This window comes from Zonotrichia leucophrys, chromosome Z (assembly GCF_028769735.1).
Source record: "Zonotrichia leucophrys gambelii isolate GWCS_2022_RI chromosome Z, RI_Zleu_2.0, whole genome shotgun sequence".
Lineage (NCBI taxonomy): Eukaryota > Metazoa > Chordata > Aves > Passeriformes > Passerellidae > Zonotrichia > Zonotrichia leucophrys.
Window position 1 is genome coordinate 1,076,881 of NC_088200.1, and position 10,017 is coordinate 1,086,897.

The 10,017-nt window shown below is 49.7% G+C and overlaps 2 protein-coding genes and 2 non-coding genes across 7 annotated transcripts; all 4 read left to right on the plus strand.

Moving 5' to 3' along the window:
- The first annotated feature begins 1,357 nt into the window (after window positions 1-1,357).
- RPL17 (ribosomal protein L17) lies at window positions 1,358-5,876 on the plus strand. The gene is made up of 7 exons (XM_064736539.1): window positions 1,358-1,454; window positions 1,795-1,847; window positions 1,939-1,979; window positions 3,228-3,362; window positions 4,280-4,378; window positions 5,077-5,268; window positions 5,785-5,876. The coding sequence occupies exons 2-7, from the start codon at window positions 1,808-1,810 to the stop codon at window positions 5,830-5,832; spliced, it is 555 nt and encodes a 184-aa protein (XP_064592609.1). The 5' UTR covers window positions 1,358-1,454; window positions 1,795-1,807; the 3' UTR covers window positions 5,833-5,876.
- LOC135460196 (small nucleolar RNA SNORD58) lies at window positions 1,649-1,717 on the plus strand. The gene has a single exon (XR_010443185.1). It is a non-coding gene; the product is annotated as a small nucleolar RNA SNORD58 (small nucleolar RNA).
- On the plus strand, window positions 5,351-5,418 carry LOC135460192 (small nucleolar RNA SNORD58). The gene has a single exon (XR_010443181.1). It is a non-coding gene; the product is annotated as a small nucleolar RNA SNORD58 (small nucleolar RNA).
- A 441-nt stretch (window positions 5,877-6,317) lies between the features above and the next one.
- CZH18orf32 (chromosome Z C18orf32 homolog) lies at window positions 6,318-9,696 on the plus strand. 4 transcript variants are annotated; one of them, XM_064735603.1, is made up of 4 exons: window positions 6,318-6,388; window positions 6,816-6,902; window positions 8,465-8,706; window positions 9,334-9,696. In XM_064735603.1, the coding sequence occupies exons 3-4, from the start codon at window positions 8,479-8,481 to the stop codon at window positions 9,406-9,408; spliced, it is 303 nt and encodes a 100-aa protein (XP_064591673.1). In that variant the 5' UTR covers window positions 6,318-6,388; window positions 6,816-6,902; window positions 8,465-8,478; the 3' UTR covers window positions 9,409-9,696. The 4 variants fall into 4 exon arrangements, with proteins under 4 accessions (XP_064591673.1, XP_064591670.1, XP_064591671.1 ...); XM_064735600.1 differs by having other exon boundaries at window positions 6,319-6,388; window positions 8,470-8,706; XM_064735601.1 differs by lacking the exon at window positions 6,318-6,388 and adding an exon at window positions 6,396-6,690 and having other exon boundaries at window positions 8,470-8,706.
- Window positions 9,697-10,017: the final 321 nt, after the last annotated feature.

Here is a 10,017-nt window from a genome sequence, read left to right on the forward strand (position 1 = left end):
TCTCAATGAGACTTTTGGACTTTTGCTGCACCACTTTCAGGAAATATTTTGCTTTCTCTGAGCTGCTTCCCAAGCAATTCTAGTCGCAAATGCTGCCTTAAATGGGAAAGAAAAATCTTTTATTTTAATGAGTCAGTCTGTGATTATTTTATAATGGTGCAGTAAATACCAGTTGAGGTTTATAAATATGTGAATGAATCTCTTCGTTCTGGTCTCAGGGACAGATCTGTGAGCAATGTGCTGCTTTTATTCTCATCCTGAGCTGCCATCTAATGGTGAACACGGTGGTGGCTGCTGGGGTGAGAATTAGACCCGGTTATTTTAAAGGCCTTTACCAAATGTAACAATTCTGTGCTCTCAGGTGGGGGCCGGGTTCTGCTCCCTGACAACAAGGAACAGCACAAGAGGAAACGGGTTCAGGTTATGCCAGGGGAGGTTCAGGTTCAACGTCAGGAGGAATTTCTTCATGGAAAGGACTTGGAAGGGGCTGCCCCGGGAGGTGTTGGAGTCCCCATCCCTGGAGGTGTCCAAGGAATGCCTGGACTGGTGACGCTGAGAGTTCTGGGCTGGAGACATGGTGGGCACAGCTGGGACTTGATTAACTCAGAAATCTTTTCCAACCTGAATGATCCTGACTGAGTGAACCACAGAATATTCTGAGCTGAAAAGTACCCACAAGGGCCGTCGAATCCAGCTCCTCAACAATCCCACCCTGGGCATCCCTGGCAGCGCTGTCCAAAGGCTCCTGGAGCTCTGGCAGCCTCGGGGCTGTGCCCATCCCTGGGGAGCCTCGGCAGTGCCAGCACCCTCTGGGGAAGAGCCTTTCCCTGATATCCCACCCAAAACCCCCTGGCACAGCTCCAGCCATGCCCTGGGTCCTGTCAGTGGTCACCAGAGAGGAGAGATCAATGCCTGACCTTCCTCTTCCCTCACGAGGAAGTTATAACTGCGATAAATCTTCCCTCCCTCCAGATGAACAGACCAGATGCCCTCAGCCGCCGCTCATAAGGCTTCCCCTCAAGGCCTTTCACCGCTTCCGCAGCCATCCTTTTGGCGCTAACAGTTTCATATCTTTCTTATATTGCAGTGACCAACACCGCTCACAGCGTTCAAGGTGCTCAGCGCGGATCGGCGCGGGGCAATCTCCGCGGGCGGGCGGTGGTGCTGTGCCAGCTGCACGCTGATCTCCTCGCAAAAAAGCACCTGCACCATGAGCTGAGGCTGAATACCCCACTGCAGCATGAATGCGTCGACGTCTTCCCCCAGAGCAGGCTTTATTCACAGACTCGGCGAGGGGGCGGCTCCGTGCGCACGCCCCCCTCACAGCGAGACCCGCTGCCATCTTAGGGGCGGAGCGCCAGCCGGGGGGCCGTCCCCGCCGGAAATCTCGCGAGACGCGCGCGCACTGGCGGCGCTCCCCGCCTTTCCTCTTCCTCTGCGGCCGCCGCCCCGAGGTGAGCAGCCATGGTCGGCCCGGTCCCGCGCCCGCCGCCTCCATCCGCCCCCATCCCGCCCCATCCCCGCCGCTACAGGCGTCCCGGGCACTGGGATCGCTACGATATGCCCCGCACCCGCGGTATTTCCCGGGATGGAGCGCGGGAGGGCGGGCGCGGATGCGGGGAAGGGGCAGGCCTGTGAAAATCCATGGCTGCGATGATGACTTTCTTAGGACACCTTTGGATGTAACTGTGAAAAGAATGCGTAAATTCTGAGCAGCTGCAGCGGTAAGGGGAGTAGTCCGGGCCCTGCGTGCCAGTGTTAGAAGTTTAATATGTTTTAATTGGTGTTTTTCAGCTGAGCTCTCAAGATGGTGCGCTACTCCCTGGATCCGGAGAACCCCACGAAATGTGAGTTGCTGTTTCAGGAGAGTGCGTGTGGGATTTCCCGGAAGCCAGTGAGGTTTTGATTCTAAAACTTGTTGTTTTTTCTCTCTTGCAGCATGCAAGTCCCGGGGATCTAACCTGCGTGTGCATTTCAAGGTAAGGGGGTGTGTGATGAGCAGGAATCGTAAATTCATTTTCTGTTCTACGTAGTTTTTGTTAGTTTTCCTTGTTGTTTTTTAAAAGAAGCCCAGACTGGCTTGGATTGAAAGGGATTGTAAGGATAATCTCTTTCCACCCTCTGCCATGTTTAGGGACTAAGCTCCCGTCCAGCGTGGCCCTGAAAACTTCCAGGGATCCACGGGCAGCCACAGCTTCTGTGGGCATCTTGTGCCAGGGCCTCCTTGCCCTCACAGCCAGGAATTTCTTCCCAATATTCCTCTTTTTAAGGAAGTGTCTTTTAAAAGACACTTTAAAGACAGACCAAGTGTCTTTTACTTTTTAATCACTAAAGAACTGCTGTCAGCTACTTGTAGTGGTCTCCATCCACAAAAATTAGAGTCTGGATCTCAAGATTGTCCTTGTCTAATTCAGATAACAAAATACAGCAGCAAAACAGTTGGAGTAAATTTATCAGACACTGGGCTAGTGTTTGGTGTGAAATTTGTGTGATTTCTCCTACACTCTTTGGTTGTGTGCTGTTTTAGACTAGGAACTCAGTACCTCTGGAAAAGGCTTAAGTGCAGAGAACAACTCAGAAGTGTTATTTAATCATGTAACCAGAACTTAGCAGATCACTTTCTGCTTAGTGCAATACCAAGTTTTCACTTTGGTTTTCTTTTTTTTTTTTTTTTAATTATGAACAGGTAGGATTATAGTTAGAGCTGGCTTACACAATTAGTAAATGCTGTCTAAAAGGCCGATCTTTTATCCTTAATTTTTATTTCCGAGCCTTTCCTTCTTTTACAATTCTTTTAGAGAAAGCAACATTGTTAACGATTCTCCCAGTGTTTCTTCATCAGTTCTTGTGAGGTGCTGTATTTGACATTTTAGTAAGAATTTATCCATCCGAGTCTTGCCTTTTTAGTTTAGTGGCCAGACAGGAGCCGTGAATAGTATAGGTACCAAAATTATAATTTTATTGAGAGTTGCATATTTCCTTTAGCTACTAAATTAAAAAAAAAATAAAAATGTATGCTGGAGACACAAATTCAATAGTGGGAGTCATACCAAGGGTTAGAAAAGTGGTAATAGAGTAAAAAAAATGTTAATTATTTTTCATTCTGACTTGGGTATTCTTTAGTGAGTGGAAGGAGTTGTATCCAGGGGGGCAGAGGGGTGGTTGAGCTGGTGCTGTCTCCTGTAAGGATTTGTTGAGAGGATCTTTTCTGTGCCCTGTGTCGGCAGAACACCCGAGAGACGGCGCAGGCCATCAAGGGCATGCACATCCGCAAGGCCACCAAGTACCTGAAGGATGTCACCCTGAAGAAGCAGTGTGTCCCCTTCCGGCGCTACAACGGCGGCGTCGGCCGGTGCGCCCAGGTGAGCTCCTGGCAGTGCCTTTGCCTCTGGGTGCTTAACACAGAAAGGGGATGGGGAGAGGGTGGGGGTGTAGTCTGTCATTGCTGGTGGTAAACTTGCACTAAAACACAGAATCACGGGGTGGTTGGGTTGGAAGGGCCCACAGAGATCATCTCACTCCAGTTCCCTGCCAGGGGCAGGGACATTTTCCACCAGACCAGGGTGCTCAAGAGGGAGGAAGGAGGGGCTATTAATTCCAGAAGATGAATCTCCATGGAGTGTCTGCATCTGTTTGTCAGCATCAAGTCAAGGGGTTTAAATTTTGTGGGGTTTGAATATATTATAATCCATTCTAATCCATAAGATAGGGGGTCCTCAGCACAGGAAGGATTGTGCCCTGCTGCAGCCAGTGCAGAGGAGGCCACGGAGCTGCTGCCAGGGCTGGAGCCCCTCTGCTCTGGAGCCAGCCTGGCACAGCTGGGGCTGCTCAGCTGCACCAGAGAAGCTCCAGGGACACCTGAGAGCCCCTGCCAGGGCCTGCAGGGGCTCCAGGAGAGCTGCACAGCCCCTGGGGACAAGGCAGGCAGGGACAGCAGCCAGGCAATGGCTCCCAGGGCCAGAGGGCAGGGACAGATTTTGGCCCATTGGGAATGAGGAATTGCTGGCTGGGAGGGTGGGCAGGCCCTGGCCTAGGGTGCCCAGAGCAGCTGTGGCTGCCCCTGGATCCCTGGCAGTGCCCAAGGCCAGGCTGGATGGGGCTGGGAGCAGCCTGGGACAGTGGGAGCTGTCCCTGCCATGGCAGGGGAGTGGGACTGGATGAACTTCAGGGTGTCCTCCAGCCCAAACCCTTCTGTGGTAATGGCGAGTTGAAGGTGTGTGTAAGGTAACAGGCATGGACGAGTCCAGAAGCAGACTCCCATTTTTTGCCCTCGTTCCAGGCCAAGCAGTGGGGCTGGACGCAGGGCCGCTGGCCCAAGAAGAGCGCGGAGTTCTTGCTGCACATGCTGAAGAATGCAGAGAGCAACGCTGAGCTCAAGGTGGGTGTTAGCACAAAGCAATGGTGTCAGGCTCCCTCTCAGCCCCCCTGGCCTGGGTATCACTGACCTGGAGAGCCTTTTCCCACCTGCTTCATCCACAACACTGAATTGTAGGGAGGGTTTGGTGTGGCTCCCTGTTTAAAGCAGGCTGTGTGTGTTCCTCAAGTTTAATGGCAGCAGCAGTTTTTTACAGGGAAATACTAAATGAAAAAATTTCACACAAAAGGGCTGTTCAGATATCTCAAAATCTGTGAAATTCAAATCTACCAATTTGATCAGTGGCTGTTTTTGTTACAGTGCTTAATTTGGTAGCTTTGTTGGCAGTGTTGGAGTAATAGGTTACACTAATAGGTTACACCTTTGAGTAACATGAAATAACCATGGACAATGAGCCATCAGCACAGTTTTAAGTTTGTGATGTGTGAGGGCTGGACTTTGTCGGTAAGTCCTCATCTCCATGATACTGCCAAGCTCAGCAGTTCCATTGGCTGATTCTTGGAAAACCCTGAGCTTCGCGGCACTGCCAAGCCTGGCTGCATCAGTGGTGAATCCTTGGAAACCCTGAGCTCCATGGCATCACTAGGCCTGGCTGTTTCATTCACCAGCAGCAGTGTCTGGGGTGATTCCTCATTCCATTTTTCCTGCAGAAATGAATTATTTAAAGATGGAAGTGGCTCACAAATTTCCTTCCTTGCCAGGGTCTGGATGTGGACTCCCTGGTGATCGAGCACATCCAGGTGAACAAGGCTCCCAAGATGCGCCGGCGCACGTACCGGGCCCACGGCAGGATCAACCCCTACATGAGCTCCCCGTGCCACATCGAGATGATCCTCACGGAGAAGGAGCAGATCGTGCCCAAGCCAGAGGAGGAAGTTGCCCAAAAGAAAAAGGTACCAGGTGTTGTGTGCCCCGTGTGGTGCGCTCTGTTCCTGTATCAGCTGTCAGGACAGCCAAGGGGCTGGCAGAGAGGGGTTGCTGTGATGACAATCTTAGGACACCTTTGGAATGCCCATGAAAAAAATCAGTTTTTTCTGAGCAACCCCTTTTTTTTTTTTTTTTTAATTTCCAACACAAGTGTTAAGCACTTAAATGCCCCGAGAACCATTTTTTTAATTGCACAGAGTGTTGATTCTTTCCTCCCTCAAAGCAGCTACACCATTGTGTGTGTGAACCCTGGGTGAGTATAATAAAATAAGTTGAATTTAGAGCCTGCAAGCAATGTAGTGATTGTAGGGGTTCCTGTTAATGTGCAGGTGTGACAAGTGTATCATTTGTGTGGGAATTCCTAATTAACAGTGAATTCCTAATTAACAATTCCTGATAGTTCGCAGCACTTCTAAAAGATAACTTTGAGATGTTTTGGGAAGTCTCGTTTCACTGTTCTTTTTTGTGTGTTTGCTTCCCAGATCTCCCAGAAGAAGCTGAAGAAGCAAAAGCTAATGGCTCGGGAATAAATCTGCTTGGACAGATGTATATAAATAAAACCTTTTAAAATGTGGATTGATTGTGTTGCTCTGCTACAAGTTCTGACCTCGCACTGGGCGTTGCTGTGGGTCAGGGACAGTGAATGTTACAGAATCGGGGAGTGCTTTGGCTGGGAAGAGACATTAAAGCCCATCTTGATCCAAACCCCTGCCATGTGCAGGGACAGCTCCCACTGTCCCAGGCTGCTCCCAGCCCCATCCAGCCTGGCCTGGGACACTGCCAGGGATCCAGGGGCAGCCACAGCTGCTCTGGGCACCCTGGGCCAGGGCCTGCTCACCCTCCCAGCCAGCAATTCCTAATTCCCAACATCGGTCCCCCAAGCCGGGCCACGTGTTCCCGCCGGCTGCCGGGCCATCCCACATTTCCCCCTTCCCAAATCCGGGATAATCGGGAATCCTGTCCGCGTCCCTGTTCCCGTCCGCGCGGGTGGGGCGGGGCCTGCTGTGTCGCGTGACGCGCGCTGCCGCCGGCCATTGGCCGGAAGCGCCGCCCCGGAAGCGCGGGGCCGTTCCGGTGCGGGCGCAGGTGGGTGCGGAGCACCGGGAGCCCCGGGAGCAGGGAATGGTCCCTTCCCCACACCCCGCCTCACCCTGCCTGCCCCCCGCCCAGCACGGCCCACGGCTGCCCGGCCACGCCGCTAGCCGGGGGCTCACGGGCTGCACCGGCCCCAACCGCCCCCGGAGAGCGGAACGGCAACGCCTGACATCAGGCAGCCTCCTGGGCTCCGTATCCTTTATGGAAAACGGGGAGAACCCGGCGGGTTTGCCGCTGTGGCGTTTTCCGTGCGCTGGGAACAAAGCCGAGCCGTGCCGTGCCGAGGTTTGCCCGTCAGTGAGTGCGTTCCGTGCCGGGGCTCACCGAGGGCAGCGGCACCGCCCGCCGCAGGACATCACCTGCCGGCCACCCCCTCACTCCGCTTTTCTCCTTTTTGTTTATTTTCCTTGTTAAACAGCTGGCCGAACCTCGCCAGGACAGCGGAGGAATTCGTCAGGACGGTGTTCCACGCTGATTTCAGGGACCACTGCTGCATCAGGCGGAGGTAGGGATGATTTTCTTGAGCAGGAATTTTTTGGACATGAAGCGGCTGCAGAGGCAGCACAACACGGGCTGTGTTTCCCTGGGACAGCACCCAGGCAATGGCTCCCAGGGACAGATTTTGGCCCATTGGGAATGAGGAATTGCTGGCTGGGAGGGTGGGCAGGCCCTGGCCCAGGGTGCCCAGAGCAGCTGTGGCTGCCCCTGGATCCCTGGCAGTGTCCCAGGCCAGGCTGGATGGGGCTGGGAGCAGCCTGGGATGGTGGGAGCTGTCCCTGCCCATGGCAGGGAATAAAAGGAAATGATTTTGAAGCTCTCCTGTGACCCAAATAATTCTATAATTCTATAATGATTCTACAGCCTGAGGTGTTCCCTCCAGCCATGTTCTTCAGCTGCTGGACGAATCCACATTTTGCTGCAAATTTAATACTTAGGAAGTTCTGGTGGAGACAGTATCTGAAATATATATTTTTTAAATAAGTTTAAAGGGTTACCTCATTTGTGTTGTCTCAATGTAAGATTCCTCTCAGACCTCAGAGAGTAGATTTAAAGTGTATTTGAAGCAGCCAGAGCAGAACCTGGAAGCAGTCAACTGGAAATTGATACTCTGCTTTTCCACAGGGATAAAAATCTTCAGGATAACATAAAATAAAAAGCAAAACTGGTCCCTAGTGAGGTGTGCACATCTGCCTTTTCATTCTCCATCTTGGAAAGCTTTTGTTTTGCTTCTTGGTGTGAGAATTGAGATGTCAGCAGCCTAGAGAGGGGGACTGTGAAGGGCAAAGTTGTGTGGCAGCAGAGTGTGTCTAATGTATTGCTGTCAGCACTGGCAGGGACAGGTCCAGCCCTAATTAACTGCTTCCTCTCCCAGCTGGACCTCTCTGCCTCCTTGCTTTGCTTTTCTGCTTTTTTTTTTTAGCATAGACCCCAAGGTGCAAATTTTGATGACTTGTGGGGTTTCAGAGAGAGGTCATGGTTCATTTTCCAGTTAATTGTGTGAGGTTGGTGTGGGATCAGGTGAGGGCAGCAGGAAGAAAGTAACCCATGGGCTAATTCTCTCAAATCCTGATTGGAATTTTTTCTCCTTTTCCACTGTCCTGCCCTTCAGTGGTAGCAACTCATTGGATGGATTTGCTTTCTGCTGTTTAGTTTCTCCTTAAATAAAAATGAGTTGAGCAAAACAAACCCTTTGGACTCATAATATAGTGGGAACTGGGCTAATACTGGCAGCTTGCTGCTTAAACTGTTTTTGTGTGGCTTAAGCAAAAACTCTTATTTCCTGAATTTGCTTTCCTTAGTTGCATCTGTAGGACTAATGAATTAATAGCAAAATGTTTTGGTTTTGTTGTTAAAATGGCAAGAATGTTCCCTTTGTTGGAAGCTTTATAACACTGGAACACACAACATTTTTGAAGCTTTAGCAGCTGCTTAATAATTACAGAATAATCTACGTTTGAATATGAAATACGGATTTTATTTACTTTGTAAATAGTGTTTTCTCAGGCTGTGGCATACAAACGCTCCCACCTAAGCTGTTTTTCTCCCCCCTCACCATCTCTGTCCCAGCACAGGAGGGAGCCATGGTGTGCATTCCCTGCATCGTGATCCCTGTTCTGCTCTGGGTCTACAAGAAGTTTCTGGAGCCCTACATCTACCCCATGGTCGCCCCCTTCATCAAGCGTGTCTGGCCCAAGAAAGCAGTGCAGGAGCCACCAGGCACCAAGCAGGGGCCCGGAGGCAGCACTGGGGACCCCCGGGGACCTGCAGCTGCCAAGAGAGACCAGGAGGATGGACCTGGGGGCCATAAGGTAACATTAATTCACCTACCTAAGCGGGGAGGCTCCGGGGTGAGCCACCCAGTGGTAGCTCAGGAGGGTGAACAGCTGGGTGTGTTCACAGATATTTCTTGGGAACAGCAATTACCACTACTGTGCCAGCTAGGAATTGGTGCTTCAAGACATAGTTAGGATAATAGTTGCTTCTTCTGGTCTTGGAGGAAGAGGAATTGTACCCGTATCCTGAAACAGCTTAATCAATATATTTTTTTTAACAGCTGCCTGTTCTTTCAAAGAAAAAAGTCAAATATCTGGCAAGTCACAAGCAGAAATTAAAAACAGTCCCTTTCTTCAGCCAGCTCTGCCACTTGTAATGGGGGAGGATGCTTAGTGCATATAAATTATGCTTTTATTATTTATCTTCTGTCACAATGCAAAGACTCGTAAATATTGTCGCTGCTTTCATTCCTCCCTTCCCCCTGAAGCAATAATTATTTGTAAATCTACACAGACACCACCACTTTTCATTCTTGCTCAATATTTCTCCACACATCTTTGCTGGCCTTGCTTCTAAAAGCCATTTTTGTCACCAGCTGTTCCTGGTTTAGATGTGAAGTTCTAATTTGACATCTCATTAATGACGCTGTTTTTTGTTTGCAGTTGGAAAGCAATGGCATTGCAAATGGAAGTCCTACAAAGGGATCTGCTGCAGTGTATGACAAGAAAACAGCTTGAAGGAGTTAATTCCTAAGGATTTTATTCCCTCCTGTCCAGTATGAACTGCTGATATTCCTCTCACTTTGAGACTTTTTTCTTTGCACATTTTAGCCGAATAAAAAACTTAATTGCTTGCAGGAAAGTCCCTTTTGCCACTAAAATGGCAGCTGTTTGTTTATTTAAAATATTTGAAAGCTGATGTTCTTGTATTTTTCTTGCTGGAACTACTTTTCATCTGCCATCTGTTTGGTGTGATTAGAGTTTAGGTTAAATAACGTAAGAATAAATCTCTGTGTGGAAGGTAAATGTATCTTAGCATCTTGATGTCACTAAGTGCTAGTGCAGTACTTGAGACTTTCACCTTAAAGGCTTTATCTCTGTTCTTGGTGAAGAACTGTGGACTGCATTGTGACAACAAAAGCTCATAATTTATCTATGGAGAATTTAGATTTTTCATGTCAAATCTATGGATGAGCTAGAGGAGTTAGGCTGCATAGGAAATTTACTTGGCTTACTAAAAGCAGAAAGTCTTGATGTGATACTTTCCTTAATTATTTTCCTTGAAATATTATGCCTTTTTTTTTTCCTGAGGCATGATGCAAGAGAATGTTGCTTTATGTTCTGTGG